The sequence below is a fragment of the Monodon monoceros genome, unplaced genomic scaffold (genome assembly GCF_005190385.1).
Source record: "Monodon monoceros isolate NGI ecotype Baffin Bay Population unplaced genomic scaffold, NGI_Narwhal_1 Super_Scaffold_1, whole genome shotgun sequence".
Classification (NCBI taxonomy): domain Eukaryota; kingdom Metazoa; phylum Chordata; class Mammalia; order Artiodactyla; family Monodontidae; genus Monodon; species Monodon monoceros.
Window position 1 is genome coordinate 70422885 of NW_021703765.1, and position 23797 is coordinate 70446681.

A 23797-nucleotide genomic window follows, 5' to 3' on the forward strand; every position below is an offset into this window, starting at 1 on the left:
AAACATAGGCAGAACACTCTATGACATAAATCACAGCAAGATCCTTTTGACCCACCTCCTAGAGAAGTGGAAATAAAAACAAAAATAAACAAATGGGACCTAATGAAACTTCAAAGCTTTTGCACAGCAAAGGAAAACAAGATGAAAAAACAACCCTCAGAATGGGAGAAAATATTTGCAAATGAAGCAACTGACAGAGGATTAATCTTCAAAATATACAAGCAGCTCATGCAGCTCAATATCAAAAAAAACCAAACAACCCAATCCAAAAATGGGCAGAAGACCTAAATAGACATTTCTCCAAAGAATATATACAGATTGCCAACAAACACATGAAAGGATGCTCAACATCACTAAAAACTAAAAATAGAACTAACCATATGACCCAGCAATCCCACTACTGGGCATATACCCTGAGAAAACCATAATTCCAAAGGAGTCATGTACCACAATGTTCATTGCAGCTCTATTTACAATAGCCAGGACATGGAAGCAACCTAAGTGTCCATCAACAGATGAATGGATAAAGAAGATGTGGCACATATATACAGTGGAATATTACTCAGCTATAAAAAGAAACGAAACTGAGTTATTTGTAGTGAGGTGGATGGACGTAGAGTCTGTCATACAGCAAGTAAGTCAGAAAAACAGATACCGTATGCTAACACGTATATGTGGAATCTAAAAAAAAAGGTTCTGAAGAACCTAGGGGCAGGACAGGAATAAAGATGCAGATGTAGAGAATGGACTTGAGGACACGGGGAGGGGAAAGGGTAAGCTGGGACGAAGTGAGAGAGTGGCATGGGCATATATACACCACCAAATGTAAAATCGATAGCTAGTGGGAAGCAGCCACATAGCACAGGGCGATTAGCTCCGTGCTTTGTGAGCACCTGGAGGGGTGGGATAGGGAGGGTGGGATAGGGAGGGTGGGAGGGAGACGCAAGAGGGAGGAGATATGGGGATATATGTATATGTATAGCTGATTCACTCTGTTGTAAAGCAGAAACTAACACATCATTGTAAAGCAGTTGTACTCCAATGAAGTTGTTAAATAAATAAAGCACATAGCACAGCACCCCACACATATTAAATGGTCAATAAAGCCAAGGAGCTATAATTACTATTAGGAATTTACAATTTGAGAGTTAAGATTGTTGGTGGTATAAAGGCAAGTGTACTGCTGGTTTTTATGTATTGAACTGTGCCAAGTAGTTTCCCAGGAATTAGATTAGCCCTGAAATGTTATGTCAGCTGAGAATTTTGGTTTCTAGGTGACAGTGCTACCGTAGGAAACAGCACTGGCATTCTCTTAAGAGAAGAAAACCTTTCAGTGGGAATCTATAGTAGCTTTTTCTTTCTACTCAACTCTCAGATTAAAATGATAGTCAATGTAAAGGAGAGAATAGAGAGACTCTGCAAAAAGGATCAGGAGCTACAGAACTTAGGAGGAACTGCTAACAGATGGGAGAAATGAGAACAAAAAGGTTTTGTTTTTTTTTTTCTATTAAGCACGCACTTTACTAGTAGAAATGAAAAACTCCATAATAGGAAGGAAAAGCTGTATCAGAAATATAAGTGATTCAGACATGAATTCCCAAAGTATACAACCTCTCCTTCGCATAAACTAGTGGGATAAACATTGAACATAAGGAGTGAAATATAGAAATAGTAACATGGAGGAATTTCTTCAAGAGGGGTGTAAGTGGAACCTGATTAAAGGAGCCAAAGATAGTGAACACATTTTTCCCTTTTGTAAAAGAGGAACATGTTTAACTTGGGGGTGAGAGCTGGTAGACCCATCAAGCTGCAGTGAGCAGAACTATATTATGCCTGGGCTTCCTTCTAGGGTCCCAGCAAAGTCTGCATAGTAGGACTTCCAACTGAAATGGAGAATGCAGTGATGTTTACTGAAACAAAACAAACTATGAGTTAAGTAATGGCATAATCTCTGTTTTACAGCAGACTAGAACTTAGAACTGAGTTCCTGATCCCCACTCCCCAACCCCCCTTCCTCCCCGCCCCCCACTTGTTCCATCTGTAGCCTTCCCGTCTCTGCTGGTGGTGGCTCCATCTTTCCACTTGATTGGGCTAAAACCATGGTAGTCATCCTTTGCTCCTCTTTCTCTCGTGCTCCATGTTCAACCTATCAGGAAATTCTGCAGAGCTTTATCTTCAAAATATAACTAGAATCAGATCACTTCTCAGCGTTACCATGACTTTTACCCCAGTGCCAGCCATCATCTGTCATCTGTCATCTGTCATCTTGTGCCTGAATTATCACAGTAGCCTGTTCTCTTTGCTTCTGCGTTACTGCACTATAATCTGTTCTTTCCCCCCACCCCAAGGTTGATATTTATTTATTTACTTATTTAGTATAGTTGACGTATAATATTACATAAGTTTTAGGTGTACAACATAGTGATTCACAGTTTTAAAGGTTATATTCCACTTATAATTAGTATAAATTTTGACTGTATTCCTATATTCCGTGTTGTACTATATATCCTTGTAGCTTAGTTATATTACACATAGTAGTTTGTACCTCTTAATCCTTTACCCTCTTCCCCTTCCCTCTCCCCACTGTTAACCACTAGTTTGTTCTCTATATCTGTGTTTCTTTTTTGTTATATTCACTAGTTGTATTTTTTAGATTCCACATATAAGTGGTATCATACAATATTTGTCTTTCTCTGTCTGACTTATTTCACTTAGCATAATACCCTTCAAGTCCATCCATGTTGTTGCAAATGGCAAAATTTCATTCTTTTTTTATGGCTGAGTAGTCCATTTTATTTTTATATATTTTTATATGAAATATATTTTATATATATGTTCCACATTTTCTTTATCCATTCATCTGTCATTGAACACTTACGTTGCTTCTATAATCTGTTCTTTTTTTTTTAAGATTTTTTTTTGATGTGGACCGTTTTTAATGTCTTTATTGAATTTGTTACAACATTGCTTCTGTTCTATGTTTTGGTTTTTTGGCCGCGAGGCACATGGGATCTTAGCTCCCCAACCAGGGATCGAACCCTCACCCCCTGCATTGGAAGGTGAAGTCTTAACCGCTGGACTGCCAGGGAAGTCAGAATATGTTCTTAATACATCAGCCAGTCATCCCTTTTCCCCCTACTTTTCTAAAAGTCAGATTTCTTAAGGTATAATTTACAAACAGTAAAATTCACTCTTTTTAGGAGTAGAGTTCTGTGAATTTTGACAACACACATAGTCTTGGACCAACCATCTTAGTCAAGAAATAGAACATTTCCATTGCCCCCCAAAGTTCCCTTATGCCCTTTTGTAATCATCCCTCCTCCCACCCCCAACCCCTGGCAATTAGTCTCTTTTTTCTCCCTTTAGTTTTGTCTTTCCTAGAATGTCATATAAATGGGACATATTTGTAGTGTTTTGAGTCTGCCTTCTTTCTCTGAGCATAATGCATTTGAGGTTCATCCATACATAGTACATACATAGTGCATCATATTGCAGGTATACTGTTGCAGGTAAATATTGCTATTCTGATTACTGATGCAGCTTTTCACATAGGAAACAGCAGCAAACTTCCATACCTTAATTCATCAAAAGGCAGCTAAAAATATTTTAAGCAGCTACTATAACACAGGTCATATTTAAATTCCAGGTTCCCCAAACCCCATCCCACCCTCATTTGGAAAGCAACCGAACGTCTGCTCCTGAGCTTGCACCGCGTAATCTCTTGTAGGAAGAAATGCAGTGTTTGCTTCATAGCTGCCTTGATTGTACTGGGGACTTAGTCCATAGGTTAGCTTTTCGTTTTATTTATGGTTTCCTTTTCTGTGCAAAAGCTTTTAAGTTTGATTAGGTCCCATAGCACTTTGTTTCTCTATTAAACATTACATTCTGCCGCCTTGTACAGTGTGTCTTTACTAGATTGTAACCTTCTTAAATGTCTATCTTACTTTTTGTCTTTTTGTATCTTAAACATGGATTTAATTTATTAAAATTTTATTTGATGAGACACCTATTCCATTACTATGCTTAGAATACATACTTGTTTTTTTCCCTTAAAATAAGAAAAAATGTGGAAGAGAATTATTGTGGACCTTATGATAGACAATATTTTTGATAAAAATACAAATTAAATTCTGTTTCAATATATTCCACCATGAAGAGAAAGATTGTAACATTTCTTAGGCCTGGAATATGTCATTTTCTGCATATTGTATTTGAAGCCAAGTATTTTGCAAAGCACAAAAAAATTGTAGCTACACTTGGTGTTTTGTGATGTGTTAGAATTGCATGTGAGAAAATACTAGCAGTTTATATAGCCAGGGCTTGTGGGGGAAATATATAAGGCAGCAGTTCTCAAATTGTGGCCTGTGGATCACTGGGGTTTACTCAGACCCTTTCAGGGAGTCTACAAGGTCATACTATTTTCATAATGCTAATAAAGTTATTTGCCTTTTTCATTTTGACATTTTTTTTCTTGCAGTGAAAAGCAGTGGCGCATTTAAAAAAACCATTGCTGTGCTGCTGTAACATGAATCAACGCAGTGGCACCACACTTGAACTAATAATCATTGTATTCTTCACCACCATGCACACACTGCTTAAAAAAAAAGAAAGGCAGTTTCACTTAGAGCAAAGCAGTGAAAATTGCTTTTATTAAATCTCAATCCTTGAGCGCACTTGTTTTTTTCTAATAAAACGAAGGTCCTCTGCCCCCGATTAAAAAATAGGCAGAGGACCTTCTTTTCCAAAGAAGATATACAGATGGCCAACAGGCACATGAAGAGATGCTCAGTGTCATTAATCATCAGGAAAATACAAATCAAAACCACAGTGAGGTATCCCTCACCCCTGTCAGAGTGGCTATCATCAAAAAGACAAGAAATAACAAGAGTTGGCGAGGATGTGGCGAAAAAGGAACCCTTGTGCACTGTCAGTGGGAATGTAAATTGATGCAGCCACTGTGGAAAACAGTATGGAAGTTCCTCAAAAAATTAAAAATAGAACTATCATATGATCCAGCAGTTCCACTTTTGGGTATTTATCTGAAGAAAACAAAAACACTAATTCGACAAGGTAATGCACCCTAATGTCATAGCAGCATTATTTACAATAGCCAAGACGTGAAGTAACCTAAGTGCCCACTGACAGATGAATGGATAAAGAAGATGTGGGGGCATGTGTATGTATACATAGACACACACACTGTGGAATATTACTCAGCCATAAAAAAGAATGAAATCTTGCCATTTGTGACAACAAGGATGGACCTGCTGGGGGTGTTCTGCTTAGTAAAATAAGTGAGACAGAGGAAGACAAATACTGTATGTGGCATCTAAAAAACCAAACAAACAAATGAATATAACAAAACAAACAGGTACAGAGAACAAACTAGTGGTTACCACAGGGGAGAAAAGGGCGAAATAGGTGAAGGGAATTAAGATGTACAAACCGGCAGTTATAAATAAGTCACAGAGATGTAATGTATAGCAAAGGGAGTGTAGTCAGTATTTTATAACTTTGTATGGTGTGTAATCTATAAAAATACTGAATCACTATGTTGTACACCTGAAACCAATATATTGTAAGTCAACTATACTTCAATTAAATTTTAAAAAGTTCTTATTAAGCACTTCTGCTATATAATAAAATACCATTGGTTTTCTTAAGAAAAACAATTGTGCAGTCATTTAAAATGCTAGCTGAACTAGCTACTTCTTTCTTGGAACCTTCCATTTTTACTTGAAGGATGACTAGTGGACAAACTATGGAGTTATTCACACTTGGGTGTGTGGCAGACAGTTTCTCAAAAATGAATGAAGTGAGCCTGTTACTTCAAGGGGGAAAAGAGTTATATTTGCCAGTGATAAAATTTGCATGAAAATAGGAATTTTGGAAATTTTGTGCCCATTATCATTAGCCTCAAGAGTGAAATTAACAGGGCTTCCCTTGCGGCACAGTGGTTAAGAATCTGCCTGCCAATGCAGGGGGCATGGGTTCGAGCCCCGGTCCAGGAAGATCCCACATGCTGCAGAGCAACTAAGCCCATGTGCCACAACTACTGAGCCTGCGCTCTGGAGCCCGTGAGCTGCAACTGTTGAGCCCACGTGCCACAGCTACTGAAGCCTGCATGCCTAGAGCCTGTGCTCTGCAACAAGAGAAGCCACCACAGTGAGAAGACCCCACACTGCAACGAAGAGTAGCCCCCGCTCGCCACAACTAGAGAAAGCCCATGCACAGCAACGAAGACCCAATGCAGACAAAAATAAATAAATAAAATAAAAATTTTTTTAAAAAATGAAATTAACAAATGTGGTTTTTCAGATATTGTGTAATGAAATGTAACAACATCTGGAAGAGCTGCATAACTCAGTGACCAGTGTCTTCCAGGTGACCAATGCATGATGTTACAAAATCATCCATGGGTAAAAGATCCATTCAACTATAATATAGTCCGTGGGATTTTAATGTAATATAGTTTTTTTTTTAATTCACCGATAAGGTTTCAGATTCCACACTGCAAGTAACCTTTAAGAAATTGCCACTTGTTGAATTTTAGTGTAGTATCAAAGAAGAATATCCTCAGTTATCTGAAAAGGTTATTGAAATATTCCTCCCTTTTCCAGCTATACATCTGTGTAAGGCCAGATTTTTTTCCCCCCACAAAGTTCAACTAAAGTAACATACAGCAACAGATTGAATACAGGAGCAGTTATGAGAATCTGGCTATCTTCTGTTTAAACCAGAAATTAAAGAGGTTTGCAAAAATGTAGAAGGATGCCCCTCATCTAAATTTTTTGTTTTGGAAAACAGTTACCTTTCCTTTAAAAATGTAATTTATGTGCTAGTGTAATGGTTTTATTATATTTAAATAAATTAGTAAATAAGCATTTAAATTTTTTCTCACTTTTAATTTCTAGTATTGTAAATATCAATAGCTGTAACCCACAGGAAAAAAGCCCTCAGGGTCCTTGAGAGTATAGATGGTCTCAAGACCAAAAAGTTTGCCAAGTGCTATTCTAGGTCAGTGTGCAGGGTTGGAATAGTAGCTGCTTGGTTTGTTGGGTGGACAAGAATGCTTTCATTGTATAGCTGGCAGGCTGACACATAGAACACGTTATAGAACAGAACTCTCTGTGTCTCAGTTTGGCATGATTTTTAGCAGGATATGTGTCTAAGCACTTGCTGGTAAAGCAGCTAGAAATAGATGCTTGACTGTAGAGCAGCTCCTAAAATCCAGCATGGTTCTAAAAATCTTAGGGTGTGAAATATAACCTTATATATGAGAGAACTTTCTGGTAGCTCTTTGTCTATTAAGACATGGGAGAATGTAGTTAAAGAATTAATGGTTTTCATAATGACCATATAAAATGTTTCAACTCAACAGCTGACCTATACTAATACATTATTTGGCAGTCTTCAAGTGTGTTTTTAGTGCGTTTGGCTAACCTGCTTTCTGCGTGTCTCAAGTGCCTGTATGTAGTTTCTTTTTGCATTTATGTAAGAATTCCTTTACTTCAGAGTGTAGAGTAATTCCTCCTTTCTTTATCGTGAATCCAGCGTCTCTGGAAACAGTCACCTCAATGGGAGGGCCTGAGAGATGATACATTTCTGTTGATGCTTTGGTAGAGTCTGAAGTAAAGGATACAGAGGGGCTGTAAAATAAGATTGCTGGCCTTTAATTTTTTTTTTTTTTTTGTGGTACGCAGGCCTCTCACTGTTGTGGCCTCTCCTGTTGGGGAGCACAGGCTCCAGACGCGCAGGCTCGGCGGCCATGGCTCACGGGCCCAGCCGCTCCGCGGCATGTGGGATCTTCCCGGACCGGGGCACGAACCCGTGTCCCCTGCATCAGCAGGTGGACTCTCAACCACTGCGCCACCAGGGAAGCCCCTGGCCTTTGATTTTAATCCATGTTCTGTAGTTTATAATAAATTCTTTTTGTTAAAAGGCTTTTTGTAAAACTTCCATAATGGTAGTTTGAGTTGAAATATATGAAATTTCAAATAACACTGTGAAATAAATTAGAACTTCTAATTATGTGATATTTGGTAGTTTTCAAAGTTGTTCAAACTTTTTAAAAAGTTTTACTGTAAATTATAAAATACCATGAGCTATATTAGGAGTCAGTTTTAACCAGATTTTCTTGATACAGATTTATTTGAAAAATAAACTGGTCCAGTATAGAAGAAACCATTAAATGAAACATCAGAACATTTTGTCTGAAACCATGCATTTTGCTCTGCAGTGGGTGGGTAGCATGCTTATCGCCAGAAAATGGAGACGAGAACAGGTAGTGCTAATCAGCCTCTTCGTAAGGTATTTAACACATGGCCAAGACTGCACCTTGAAAAACAGATTGTGAGGAAAGGCAGTGACTAAGTATGGTTAGTCACACAGAGTAGAGCACAGCATAGAGAAACTGGAGGAGGTAGAGCTGGTTTAACCAAAATTCAACCCAGACTTCTAGAAGTCTTAAGTGATATCTCTGGAGGGTCTCCATTGATTTGAGAGTTATAGCAAAAGAAAAAAACAATAGTACCAAACCTTAAGACACTGAGTTTGGGAAGTTTAAATGTTTAATCTACTTTTTAGGGAATGGCAATATGCTTCAGAACATGAAGGGTATAGAAAAGCTAAGTCATCTAAATAAAACACCATCAAAAGAAAAGTGCCCCCCCCCACAAAAACAGGCTCCCTTCATATTTTATAGATCAGGACTCTGAAAAACTTTTAAATTGCTTTTAAAAAAAATGCCTATTGGCCCTTAATTATATGAAAAGCTGCTGAATCTCACTGTAATTCACTTTAAAATTAATTACATCAGAAAAGTAATTACCGCAAATGAAAACTAACTGCTGGTAAGGGGTAGAGCAGTTTAAGTTCAGGCAGCATCTCATGTGATCCTGCTGCTCTTTGAAGACACTTCATCAGTTACCTGCTATCCTGGGTTTTCTTCCTCTTTGTCTGTTTCATTTTGTTTTCTTTGCAGCTCCTCCTCCTTTCTGATCTTTAAATTTCTGAATTTTCAGGCTTTCATCCTGGGTCCTCTTCTCACCCACACCCGTGGCTTCAATTACCATGTGGAAGGTTATGAGCTCCCAATATGTATCCTTAGCTTAGAGCTGCTTCTGAACTCTAGACCCACATAGCCAGCTGTTTCCTCAGCACATCCAAAACTTCAAATCTCCTCCTCCTGTTTTTTTTGCCAAATGGTATAGGCATCCACCAGCTGCTTAGCAGAAACCTGGGGATCCTCTCTTAGCCTCATAAACAATCACCAAATCCTATTTTGTTGAGTCTTGTATCTCTCTCATTCATCTGCCCCCCCAAGGAAGCCCCCCCACCCGTAGTTCTTAGGTAGAATCCTAAGATTTGAGAATTATACATTCTCAAGGTACCCTGTACTTGTTGAAAATTTGTAACATTTTCAACAATTATATTCACTTGCTTATGTTAACTTTTTGTTTTCGTTGCTTTAGAACAAAATTTAATTTTTAAATTCCTTTAGAAAAGACATTCAGGGAGAAGACGAAGACAGTCTTGGTTTTTATTACGTCCCTGGGGGCTAGCAGAGTGCCGGGCACAGAAGCATCATTAAATATTTACTGAGGGAAAAAATGAAGAGAAATTTGTTTTAGGAAAATCCATAACATGAATGGATAGTGTGAACGGTGAATTCCTGAAGACAGACTTGCAAACATTGGGAATTCCTTGGTGCTGGGAATTCCCTGGGACTCTGTGCTTCTACTGCAGGGGGCCTGGGTTCGATCCTTGGTCCGGAAACTAAGATCCCACAAGCCGAGTGATGTGCCCCCCCCCCCAAAAAAAAAGATCTCTGATAGTCAAGCCATAGAAGGGAGCTAAGGAATTGGCAGTAGGATTGAGAGAAGTAGGGTATTTGCAGAAGTGGAAGTTGTGAGACTTACTGACTGTCGTCACATTTGGAAAGTAAGAGAACAGGGTGTCGAGAATGCTGAGGGAATCATGATATCATTCCTTAAGACATTTGGGTATGAAGGGAAGAATAATGACTTTAGTTTTGGACGTGTTGACTTGAAAGAACCTTCTGTGGGACACCTAGATGGAGAGAACCAATAGGCAGTTATAAAAATAAAACTAGAATCCAGGAGAGAGACACAGGCTTTACTTCATCACTGAGCAAAACCAGTAAAATACTATTGATAATTCAAGTGTACAGAGTTGGTAGATGTTTTGGTACTTTTTAACTTGGGAGTGGAAGCACATATTGCCTATCATATGGAGATGGCATTTTTTACATTAATGTCATTTAGCATCCTGTGAATGTTAACTAATAATAGCTGTGAAGCTATATGTTTACTCTTTATGTTAAGCTAGCAGATCTGTGTTTTAATTATGTATTTTGTTAATGCTAATTTATACCTGTTTTCCTTCCTAAAGACAAAAATAAAACTTAGTGGGGTTTATAAAAATCCATCAGACTGTAAACTCCATGAGGACTTGCTGCCATGTGATTAAAATTTTTTTCCTCTTATTTCTCTAGGGCCTATTCCCTGGTGGATTCCAGTCAAGTGTCTACATTTCTGATTTCCATTCTACTTATAGTCTATGGTAGTTTCAGGTAAGATGCTCTCAAAATGGGATTGATTTCTGTTGGAAGTGGAAGAAGCGTTGCTCTGAAAATGTTGGCACCAAAACTTATTGCTTCTGTGAGGAAAAACATGACTTTGACAGGAATTGAGTTGAACAGGATAATTCTTATATTTATTCTTTGGTTGTCTTCTGTTAAAACACTTCTTGGTTTTGCTTATGGCTTTGGCATTTTAATGCAAACAAGCAAAAACTAATTGCTTAAATTCTGGTTCTGAAAAAAAGGATTCACGTAAATACACTCATTGAGAGGGTTAAGGAGAGTCCTTGACAGTGATTCTACAGAGTCTCAAAGGGGACATAAAGTTTTTCTTAATTAAAAAAAAGGCACTGACCTACGTTGAGCCATATGAGACTGCTGATAGTCAAATTTTTGATCTACACAAATAATTTCATATGGTTCCACCTACTTTTATGAGGATTGTGCACGGTAGCATTTACCAAGTATTCCCTCTGCTGACCTTCTCGAAGTTCCCATCCTAGCAAACAGCTATAGAAATACAAAGGAAAATCAGGAAGCTAGATACTCCCTTCTTTTCACTATTCTTACTTTGGAGGAAATTTGGTGGTTGTATAACTCAAATAGTTTTGTGGCTGATACATTTAAAAATGACGGCTGCCTGAGAAATTTTAAATTGAGAACTTGAAAGGGAGCAACAGTGATAAACGAAATAATCAGGCATAAGGATTTTGAACTCTCCAGTATTATATCTGGATTTTAATGGGTATTTGGTAAAATCATAAGACTTCCAGGCTTTATCTCAACACTGAGTAGGACAAGTAAAATACTGTTGATAATTCCAGTATCAGTTGATAAAAGTTTTAATCATTGAGACTTCAGCTGGGAGCCCTAGGTTCATAACCACTCTTAGGAAGCATTAGTCAAGCCAGGGCAATTTAGAACCTCATCAACATAATCCTGATATTTTGTATCTCTATCCTTTGGACAAGTTTTTGTTTTTTTTCTTTTTGAGTATATAATGTTTCAACATTTCAAAAGTCTTTAGGGCTTCACTGGTGACGCAGTGGTTGAGAGTCCGCCTGCCGATGCAGGGGACACGGGTTCATGCCCTGGTCTGGGAAGATCCCACGTGCTGCGGAGCGGCTGGGCCTGTGAGCCATGGCCGCTGAGCCTGCGCGTCCAGAGCCTGTGCTCCACAATGGGAGAGGCCACAACAGTGAGAGGCCCGCGTAACGCAAAAAGAAAAAAAGAAAAAAAAAAACTCTTTATGATTAAAAAAAAACCTTGAGACTCACAACTCTAATACTCCTTTCATTAGCTCATATGACATTTTCTTTGGCACATACTTATATACTGTGTACATTTTTATATTTTAAATCATTTATATTCTGATTATTATCTAACAAAAATATTTTTCATTATCTTCATACTAATTTTTAGTAATTTGATATTTCTTTGTATTACTATCTTATTCCACTCTTTTTGGACATGTGAGTTGTTAAAGTGACCATCTTTTTATGTATTCTTTTGCTTTGGCTGAAAAATATCCCTAGGATAAATATCCAAAAATTGAAAAACTTCTCCAAAGCGTATGAACTGGCTCTTACTACATATTGCTATGTTGTTTTCCAGAAGGGTTATACCAACTTAGAATTGGGCAAGTTTTAAACAAAATTTTATGTAATAAATATACCATAGAATTATATTATGTGGATGGAAAGGATTTCTCTGGTACTTCTCCTTATTTTACAAATGAGGAAACCGAGGCCCAGCAAGATGAGGTAACTTGCTAAAGATTATACAACTAGTTGGTAACAAAATCTGGATTGGAACCCAGTTCTTAAGACTTGTGGTCCAATACTATATGTCTTTTATACTTTAGTAATGCACTTTCTGCAAAAAATAAATCATGATGCCTTTATTATACATTTAAATTTACCTCATTTTAAGTAAATTTGCAAGTATTTCCTCCTCTTCTGTTTTCTGGAAAAGATTACGTGAAATTGTGTTACTTCTTTTTTAAATATTTGATAGAAATCACCAGAGAAGCCATCTAAAGATGGAAGATTTTGGGGGGTTTGGCTTTGGTTTTTCCTGCTTTATTCATCTTTTTTTTTTTAAAGAATTGGTAAAGGCTTTGTGTGTGTGTGCGGTAAAATATACATAACATAAAATTTAATATTTTAACCCATTTCTAAGCATACAGTTCAGTAGCTGGTAAGGGCTTTTTAAAACACATGTTACTATCTTTTATTTTTAAATTTTATTTTATTTATTATTTTTGGCTGCATTGGGTCTTCATTGCTGCACGCGGGCTTTCTCTAGTTGCTGTAAGCAGGGGCTACTCTTCATTGTGGTGCGTGGGTTTTTCACTGCAGTGGCTTCTCTTGTGGAGCATGGGCTCTAGGCGCATGGGTCTCAGTAGTTGTGGCATGCGGGCTCAGTAGTTGTGGCTCGTGGGCTCTGGAGCGCATCCTCAGTAGTTGTGGCTCATGGGCTTAGTTGCTCTGCAGCATGTGGGATCTTCCCGGACCAGGGCTCGAACCCGTGTCCCCTGCATTGGCAGGAGGATTCTTAACCACTGTGCCACCAGGGAAGCCCACTATCTTTTTATTATAGCCATTCTAGTGCTAGGGTATGAAATATCTCATTGTGCTTTGATTGCATTTCCCTGATAACTGAGATCAGGTTGAAAAGATGTTGAGCATCATTTAATGTACTTGTTAGGCATGTGTTTTTCTTCTTTGGTGAAATGTCTATTCAAATCTTTGCCCATTATAAAATTGGGTTGTCTTATACCAAATTGTAACAGTTCTTTAAATATTCTAGATCCAGGTTCTCTCTCAGTCACATGATTTGCAAATATTTTCTTCCAGTATCTAGCTTGCCTTTTCATTTTCTTAACAGTGTCTTTCAAAGTGTAAACATATTTTATTTTGATAAAGTCCAGCTTACCAACTTTTTGTCTTGTGGAGTATGCTTTTGGTGGTGCACCAGAGAACTCTTTGCCTTATCCATGAGCACAGTTTTTCTCCTATATTTTTACGTTTTACATTTAAGTCTATAATTCATTTTGAGTTGACTTTTGTGAAATACAACTGAAGTACAAATCTAAATTCGTCTTTATGAATATGACTATCCAGTTGTCCCAGCACCATTTGGTGAAAAGACAGTCCTTCACCCATTGTCAAAAATCAGTTCTCCATAAGTGTAAAGATTTGTCACGGGACTCCCCATTTCTTTTTTTAATAAATTTATTTATTTTAGTTATTTATTTTTGGCTGTGTTGGGTCTCATTGCTGCACGCGGGCTTTCTCTAGTTGCGGTGAGTGGGGGCTACTCTTTGTTGTGGTGCACAGGCTTCTCGTTGTGGTGGCTTCTCTTGTTGAGGAGCATGGGCTCTAGGTGCATGGGCTTCAGTAGTTGTGGCTCGCAGGCTCTAGATCACAGGCTCAGTAGTTGTGGCATACAGACTTAGTTGATCCGTGGCATGTGGGATCTTCCTGGACCACGGCTCGAACCCATGTCCACTGCATTGGCAGGTGGATTCTTAACCACTGCGCCACCAGGGAAGTCCAATTGCTACTGCTTTTATAGTAAATGTTGAAATCTAGTAGTTTAAGTCCTACAGCTCTTTTCTTTTTCAAAAGTGTTATTATGGATAACACTTATATGGCTATACATTTATATGGTTATAATGGCTATTATGGATCCTTTGTATTTCCATATTAAGTTTAGGTTCAGCTGGTCTGTTTCTACAAAAATTCTTCTGGGATTTTGATAGGTATTGTGTATCTATAGATCAGTCTGGGGAGAATTGCTATCTTAATAATATTGAGTCTTTCAGTCCAGGGACCTGGAATGTCTCTCCATTTATTTAGATAATCTTTAATTTTTCTTACTAATGTTTTGTAATTTTCAGTGTACAAGGTTTGCACCACTTCTGTTAAACTTATTCCTAAGTATTTTATTATTTTCGATGTTATTGTTGATGGAATTTTTCCTTGATTTATTTTTAGATTTTTCATTGCTAAGTATATAGAACTATGAATGATTTTAAAATATTAACCTGGTATCCTATAGCTTTGCTGAACTCATTTATTAGTGCTAGTAGTTTTTTGTGTATGGATTTCTTGGAGTTCCCTACATGCAGGATAATGCAGCCTGCAAGTAAAGACAGCTTTGCTTCTTCCTTTCAAATCTGAATGCCTTTTATTTTATCTGTTAATTTCTAGGATAGCTGAAAGTATTCAACTGTGATTGGAATTTGTTTTCCCTTACATTTTTGTTGATTCATTTTTAAAGTTATTTTGTTAAGTACAAAAAGGTTTATGATATTATATCTTGGTAGACTGTATTTTCAAATTATTATCCAGTAGCCCTTTTTCTTCTGTTTTATGCTTTTTGCTTTGAGTTTTACTTTGTCTGACATTAATATTGCTATACCTGCTTTCTTTTGATGGTATTTCATTTTTAATTTCTTTAAAACATTTATTTTGAAACAATTTCAGACATAAAAGTTTTAAAATTAGTACAAAAAATTCTCATATACTCTTTACCCAGATTCCTCAAATGTTAGCATTTTACCGTTGCTTTCTGTCATTCTTCGTGTGTGATAAAGATAAATACATTTTTTTTTCTGGGAAAAAAAAAATCTGACTGCCTTTCATCTTTCCTCCTCCTTCTCCTCCTCTTTTTTTTTTTTTTTTACATCTTTATTGGAGTATAATTGCTTTACAGTGGTGTGCTAGTTTCTGCTTTATAACAAAGTGAATCAGTTATACATATACATATGTTCCCATGTCTTTTCCCTCTTGCATCTCCCTCCCTCCCACCCTCCCTATCCCACCCCTCTAGGTGGTCACAAAGCACCAAGCTGATCTCCCTGTGCTATGCAGCTGCTTCCCACTAGCTATCTATTTTACATTTGGTAGTGTATATATGTCCATGCCACTCTCTCGCTCTGTCACAGCTTACCCTTCCCCCTCCCCATATCCTCAAGTCCATTCTCTAGTAGGTCTGTGTCTTTATTCCTGTCTTACCCCTGAGTTCTTCATGACATTTTTTTTTCTTAAATTCCATATATATGTGTTAGCATACAGTATTTGTCTTTCTCTTTCTGACTTACTTCACTCTGTATGACAGACTCTGGGTCCATCCACCTCATTACAAATAGCTCAATTTTGTTTCTTTTTATGGCTGAGTAATATTCCATTGTATATATGTGCCACATCTTCTTTATCCATTCATCCGATGATGGGCACTTAGAGTGTTTCCATCTCCTAGCTATTGTAAATAGAGCTGCAGTGAACATTTTGGTACATGACTCTTTTTGAATTTTGGTTTTCTCAGGGTATATGCCCAGTAGTGGGATTGCTGGGGCATATGGTAGTTCTATTTGTAGATTTTTAAGGAACCTCCATACTGTTCTCCATAGTGGCTGTACCAATTCACATTCCCACCAGCAGTGCAAGAGTGTTCCCTTTTCTCCACACCCTCTCCAGCATTTATTGTTTCTAGATTTTTTGATGATGGCCATTCTGACTGGTGTGAGATGTTATCTCATTGTAGTTTTGATTTGCATTTCTCTAATGATTAATGATGTTGAGCATTCTTTCATGTGTTTGTTGGCAGTCTGTATATCTTCTTTGGAGAAATGTCTATTTAGGTCTTCTGCCCATTTTTGGATTGGGTTGTTTGTGTTTTTGTTATTGAGCTGCATGAGCTGCTTGTAAATTTTGGAGATTAATCCTTTGTCAGTTGCTTCATTTGCAAATATTTTCTCCCATTCTGTGGGTTGTCTTTTGGTCTTGTTTATGGTTTCCTTTGCTGTGCAAAAGCTTTGAAGTTTCATTAGGTCCCATTTGTTTATTTTTGTTTTTATTTCCACTTCTCTAGGAGGTGGGTCAAAAGGATCTTGCTGTGATTTATGTCATAGAGTGTTCTGCCTATGTTTTCCTCTAAGAGTCTGATAGTGTCTGGCCTTACATTTAGGTCTTTAATCCATTTTGAGTTTATTTTTGTGTATGGTGTTAGGGAGTGTTCTAATTTCATTCCTTTACATGTAGCTGTCCAGTTTTCCCAGCACCACTTATTGAAGAGGCTGTCTTTTCTCCACTGTACATTCCTGCCTCCTTTATCAAAAATAAGTTGTCTGTATGTGTGTGGGTTTATCTCTGGGCTTTCTATCTTGTTCCATTGATCTATATTTCTGTTTTTGTACCAGTAACATACTGTCTTGATTACTGTAGTTCTGTAGTATAGTCTGAAGTCCAGGAGCCTGATTTCACCAGCTCCGTTTTTCTTTCTCAAGATTGCTTTGGCTATTCGGGGTCTTTTGTGTTTCCCTACAAATTGTGAAATTTTTTGTTCTAGTTCTGTGAAAAATGCCAGTGGTAGTTTGATAGGGATTGCATTGAATCTATAGGTTGCTTTGGGTAGTAGAGTCATTTTCACAATGTTGATTCTTCCAATCCAAGAACATGGTATATCTTTCCATCTATTTGTATCATCTTTAATTTCTTTCATCAGTGTCGTATAATTTTCTGCATACAGGTCTTTTGTCTCCTTAGATAGGTTTATTCCTAGGTATTTTATTCTTTTTGTTGCAATGGTAAATGGGAGTGTTTTCTTGATTTCACTTTCAGATTTTTCATCATTAGTTTATAGGAATGCCAGAGATTTCTGTGCATTAATTTTGTATCCTGCTACTTTACCAAATTCATTGATTAGCGCTAGTAGTTTTCTGGTAGCATCTTCAGGATTCTCTATGTATAGTATCATGTCATCTGCAAACAGTGACAGCTTTACTTCTTCTTTTCCGATTTGGATTCCTTTTATTTCTTTTTCTTCTCTGATTGCTGTGGCTAAAACTTCCAAAACTATGTTGAATAAGAGTGGTGAGAGTGGACAACCTTGTCTTTTTTCTGATCTTAGAGGAAACGGTTTCAGTTTTTCACCATTGAGAACAATGTTGGCTGTGGGTTTGTCATATATGGCCTTCACTATGTTGAGGTAAGTCCCCTCTATGCCTACTTTCTGGACGGTTTTTATCATAAATGGATGCTGAATTTTGTCAAAAGCTCCTTCTGCATTTATTGAGATGATCATATGGTTTTTCTCCTTCAATTTGTTAACATGGTTTATCACATTGATAGATTTGCATATATTGAAGAATCCTTCCATTCCTAGGATAAACCCCACTTGATCATGGTATATGATCCTTTTAATGTGCTGTTGGATTCTGTTTGCTAGTATTTTGTTGAGGATTTTTGCATCTATGTTCATCAATGATATTGGCCTGTAGTTTTCTTTCTTTGTGACATCCTTGTCTGGTTTTGGTATCAGGGTGATGGTGGCCTCGTAAAATGAGTTTGGGAGTGTTCCTCCCTCTGCCATATTTTGGAAGAGTTTGAGAAGGATAGGGGTTAGCTCTTCTCTAAATGTTTGATAGAATTCGCCTGTGAAGCCATCTGGTCCTGGGCTTTTGTTTGTTGGAAGATTTTTAATCACAGTTTCAATTTCAGTGCTTGTGATTGGTCTGTTCATATTTTCTATTTCTTCCTGATTCAGTCCTGGCAGGTTGTGCTTTTCTAAGAATTTGTCCATTTCTTCCAAGTTGTCCATTTTATTGGCATAGAGTTGCTTGTAGTAATCTCTCATGATCTTTTGTATTTCTGCAGTGTCAGTTGTTACTTCTCCTTTTTCATTTCTAATGCTGTTGATTTGAGTCTTCTCCCTTTTTTTCTTGATGACTCTGGCTAATGGTTTATCAATTTTGTTTATCTTCTCAAAGAACCAGCTTTTAGTTTTATTGATCTTTGCTATCATTTCTTTCATTTCTTTTTCACTTATTTCTGATCTGATCTTTATGATTTCTTTCCCTGTGCTAACTTTGGTGTTTTTTTGTTCTTCTTTCTCTATTGCTTTAGGTGTAAGGTTAGGTTGTTTGAGATTTTTCTTTTCTTGAGGTAGGATTGTATTGCTATTAACTTCCCTCTTAGAACTGCTTTTGCTGCGTCCCATAGGTTTTGGGTCGTTGTATTTTCATTGTCATTTGTTTCTAGGTATTTTTTTATTTCCTCTTTGATTTCTTTAGTGATCACTTCGTTATTAAGTAGTGTATTGTTTAGCCTCCATGTGTTTGTATTTTTTACAGATCTTTTCCTGTAATTGATACCTAGTCTCATAGCGTTGTGGTTGGAAAAGATACTTGATACAATTTCAATTTTCTTAAATTTACCAAGGCTTGATTTATGACCCAAGATATGATCTATCCTGGAGAATGTTCCATGAGCACTTGAGAAGAATGTGTATTCTGTTGTTTTTGGATGGAATGTCCTATAAATATCAATTAACTCCATCTTGTTTAATGTATCATTTAAAGCTTGTGTTTCCTTATTTATTTTCATTTTGGATGATCTGTCCGTTGGTGAAAGTGGGTTGTTAAAGTCCCCTACTATGAATGTGTTACTGTCAATTTCCCCTTTTATGGCTGTTAGTATTTCCCTTATGTACTGAGGTGCTCCTATGTTGGGTGCATAAATATTTACAATTGTTATATCCTCTTCTTGGATCGATCCCTTGATCATTATGTAGTGTCCTTCTTTGTCTCTTCTAATAGTCTTTATCTTAAAGTCTATTTTGTCTGATATGAGAATTGCTACTCCAGCTTTCTTTTGGTTTCCATTTGCATGGGATATCTTTTTCCATCCCCTCCCTTTCAGTCTGTATGTGTCTGTAGGTCTGAAGTGGGTCTCTTGTAGACAGAATATATATGGGTTTTGTTTTTGTATCCCTTCAGCCAGCCTGTGTCTTTTGGTTGGAGCATTTAATCCATTTACATTTAAGGTAATTATCAATATGTATGTTCCTATTCCCATTTTAATTGTTTTGGGTTTGTTATTGTAGGTCTTTTCCTTCTCTTGTGTTTCTTGCCTAGAGAAGGTCCTTTAGCATTTGTTGTAAAGCTGGTTTGGTGGTGCTGAACTCTCTCAGCTTTTGCTTGTCTGTAAAGGTTTTAATTTCTCCATCAAATCTGAATGAGATCCTTGCTGGGTAGAGTAATCTTGGTTGTAGGTTTTTCTCCTTCATCACTTTAAATATGTCCTGCCAGTCCCTTCTGGCTTGCAGAGTTTCTGCTGAAAGATCAGCTGTTAACCTTATGGGGATTCCCTTGTGTGTTATTTGTTGTTTTTCCCTTGCTGCTTTTAATATGTTTTCTTTGTATTTAATTTTTGACAGTTTGATTAATATGTGTCTTGGCATGTTTCTCCTTGGATTTATCCTGTATGGGACTCTCTGTGCTTCCTGGACTCGATTAACTATTTCCTTTCCCATATTAGGGAAGTTTTCAACTATAATCTCTTCAAGTATCTTCTCAGTCCCTTTCTTTTTCTCTTCTTCTTCTGGAACCCCTATAATTCGAATGTTGGTGTGTTTAATGTTGTCCCAGAGGTCTCTGAGACTGTCCTCAGTTCTTTTCATTCTTTTTTCTTTATTCTGCTCTGCAGTAGTTATTTCCACTATTTAATCTTCCAGGTCATTTATCCGTTCTTCTGCCTCAGTTATTCTGCTATTGATCCCATCTAGAGAATTTTTAATTTCATTTATTGTGTTGTTCATCGTTGCTTGTTTCATCTTTAGTTCTTCTAGGTCCTTGTTAAATGTTTCTTGCATTTTCTCTATTCTATTTCCAAGATTTTGGATCATCTTTACTATCATTATTCTGAATTCTTTTTCACATAGACTGCCTATTTTCTCTTCATTTGTTAGGTCTGGTGGGTTTTTATCTTGCTCCTTCATCTGCTGTGTGTTTTTCTGTCTTCTCATTTTGCTTATCTTACTGAGTTTGAGGTCTTCTTTTTGCAGGCTGCAGGTTTGTAGTTCCCGTTGTTTTTGGTGTCTGTCCCCAGTGGCCAAAGTTGTTTCAATGTGTTGTGTAGGCTTCCTGGTGGAGGGGACTAGTGCCTGTGTTCTGGTGGATGAGGCTGGATCTTGTCTTTCTGGTGGGCAGGTCCACGTCTGGTGGTGTGTTTTGGGGTCTCTGTGGACTTATTATGATTTTAGGCAGCCTCTCTGCTAATGTGTGGGGTTGTGTTCCTGTCTTGCTAGTTGTTTGGCATAGGGTGTCCAGCACTGTAGCTTGCTGGTTGTTGAGTGAAGCTGGGTGCTGGTGTTGAGATGGAGATCTCTGGGAGATTTTTGCCGTTTGATATTATGTGGAGCTGGGAGGTCTCTTGTGGACCAGTGTCCTGAAGTTGGCTCTCCCACCTCAGAGGCACAGCAGTGACTGCTGGCTGCAGCACCAAGAGCCTTTCATCCACACGGCTCAGAATAAAAGGGCGAAAAAGTAGAAAGAAAGAAAGGGAGGGAGGGAGGGATGAAGGAGGAAATGAAAGAAAGAGGAAAGAGGATAAAATAAAAAGTAAGATAAAATTAAAAAGTTATTAAAATAAAAAAGAATTATTAAGAAAAATATTTTTTAAGAAAAAAAACAAAAATAGATCTAGAACCCTAGGACAAAGCTATACAGACAAAATCTCACACAGAAGCATACACATACACACTCACAAAAAGAGGAAAAGGGGAAAAAATAATAAATCTTGCTCTCAAAGTCCACCTCCTCAATTTGGGATGATTCGTTGTCTATTCATGTATTCCACAGATGCAGGTACATCAAGTTGATTGTGGAGCTTTAATCCACTGCTTCTGAGGCTGCTGGGAGAGATTTCCCTTTCTCTTCTTTGTTCGCACAGCTCCCTGGGCTCAACTTTGGATTTGGCCCTGCCTCTGCGTGTAGGTCACCGGAGGGCGTCTGTTCTTCGCTCAGACAGGACGGGGTTAAAGGAGCTGCTGCTTAGGGGACTCTGGCTCACTCAGACCTGGGGGAGGGAGGGGTGCGGTTGCGGGGCGAGCCTGTGGCAGCAGAGGCCGGCAGGACGTTGCACCAGCCTGAGGTGCGCTGAGTGTTCTCCCGGGGAAGTTGTCCCTGGATCCCGGGAACCTGGCAGTGGCGGCTGCACAGGCTCCCCGGAAGGGAGGTGTGGATAGTGACCTGTGCTCACACACAGGCATCTTGGTGGCAGCAGCAGCAGCCTTAGTGTCTCATGCCCGTCTCTGGGGTCCGCACTGTTAGCCGCGGCTCGCGCCTGTCTCTGGAGCTCCTTTAAGCAGCGCTCTTAATCCCCTCTTCTAGCGCACCAGGAAACAAAGAGGGAAGAAAAAGTCTCTTGCCTCTTCGGCAGCTCCAGACTTTTCCCAGGACTCCCTCCTGGCTAGCCGTGGTGCATTAACCCCCTGCAGGCTGTGTTCACGCCGCCAACCCCAGTCCTCTCCCTGCGCTCCGACGGAAGCCCTAGCTCCCAGCCCCAACCGCCGTGGCGGGTGAGCACACAAGCCTCTCGGGCTGGTGAGTGCCAGTCGGCACCGATCCTCTGTGCGGGAATCTCTCCGCTTTGCCCTCTGCATCCCGGTGGCTGCGCTCTCCTCTGTGGCTCCGAAGCTTCCCCGCTCCGCCACCCGCAGTCTCCGCCCACGAAGGGGCTTCCCGGTGTGTGGAAACTTTTCCTCCTTCACGGCTCCCTCCCACTGGTGCAGGTCCCGTCCCTATTCTTTTGTCTCTGTTTTTTCTTTTGTCCTACCCAGGTACGTGAGGAGTTTCTTGCCTTTTGGGAAGTCTGAGGTCTTCTGCCAGTGTTCAGTAGGTTTTCTGTAGGAGTTGTTCCACGTGTAGATGTATTTCTGTTGTATCTGTGGGGAGGAAGGTGATCTCTGCGTCTTACTCTTACGCCATCTTCCCGATCTCCCCCCTTCCTTCTCCTCCTAATTTCTGTTCGTCAGTAGTGATGTTCCCTCTTCCATTTTCTATTTTAGTCATTTGTTTTCTGTCTTTTTTTTCTTTGTTAGTCTAGCTAAAGGTTTGTCAATTTCATCTTTTCAAAAAACCAACTTTTGATTTCATTGATTTTTCTTTTTCTTTTTTCTATTTTCACTTTTCATTGATTTCCACTCCAGTCTGTCATTTCCTTCTTTCGGCTTGCTTTGAGTTTATTTTTGCTTCTTTTTCTAAATCCTTAAGGTAGAAGCTCAAGTTTCTGATTTGAAACCTTTCTTCTTTTTTATTTTTTAAAATTTATTTATTTTTGCGGTACGCGGGCCTCTCACTGCTGTGGCCTCTCCCGTTGCGGAGCACAGGCTCCGGATGCGCAGGCTCAGCAGCCATGGCTCACAGGCCCAGCCACTCCGCAGCATGTGGGATCTTCCCAGACCGGGGCACAAACCCATGTCCCCCTGTATCGGCAGGCAGACTCTCAACCACTGTGCCACCAGGGAAGCCTCCTTTCTTCTTTTTTAACATAGGCATTTAAAGCTACAAATTTCCCTCTAAACACTGCTTTAACTGCAACCCATAAATTTTGTTATGTTGTATTTTCATTTCATTCAATTCAAGATATTTTTCCTGGTGATTTTTTTCTTTGACCTATGGGTTCTTTTTAAGTGTGTGGCTTACTTTCCTAATAATTGGAATTTGTCAAAATTCTCTCTGTTATTTAAAAGAATTTCATCAGCCTCAGTTCTGCTGTGCTCAGAGACATACTTTTTATGGCTTCAATCCTTTTAAATATTTGTGACTTGTTTTATGGTCTAGCATATGATGTGTCCTGGAGAATGTTCCATATGCAGTTGGAAAAATCAACCTACAACAGAGTGTTGAGAGCAGGGAGTGATATTATCTGGTTTGTGTTTTAGAAAGGTTGGTCTAGGTTCTGTATGGGAAATAGATTGTTGAGTAAGAGGGAAGAGTGAAATAAGGGAAACATGGGAGACTGCTGCCCTAGTATAGGCAAAAAATGATGGTGCTTTAACTAAGCTAATAATGGTGGAGTGAGATATCAGCAGATTTAGGACAGGATTGCTGATGGAATGGATATAGTGTGTGAGAGAGAAGAGTCAAGGGTGACTCCAAGGTTTATGGCCTGAAACAGCTGGACCCCCAGTGATGGTGCCATTTTTGAGATGGGAAGCTCTAAGAAAAGCAGATTTTTCATGGAAACTTGATACACAAAGCAGACACAATTTGTTAAGAGACTGATATTGGTTCTAGTTTGGCTCTTGCCACTGTTTAATTTGGGGCAAGTAACTTAACCTCTGTGAACCCATATCTTGAAAGTTGTTATTTCATTAATTTTGAGTACTTTAACTATAATTTAT

General features: G+C 38.6%; 1 protein-coding gene across 4 annotated transcripts in view; it reads left to right on the forward strand.

Moving 5' to 3' along the window:
• Nucleotides 1–23797, forward strand: part of SPPL3 (signal peptide peptidase like 3) — a 118799-nt gene that overhangs the window by 62506 nt on the left and 32496 nt on the right. For 3 of the 4 annotated variants that reach the window (XM_029220100.1, XM_029220107.1, XM_029220123.1), the window contains one exon: nt 10517–10594. In XM_029220100.1, the coding sequence (XP_029075933.1) occupies nt 10517–10594 (78 nt within the window). Of the gene's footprint in view, nt 1–585; nt 635–10516; nt 10595–23797 lie in introns of those variants that run through there. The other variant, XM_029220115.1, reaches the window with a different exon arrangement.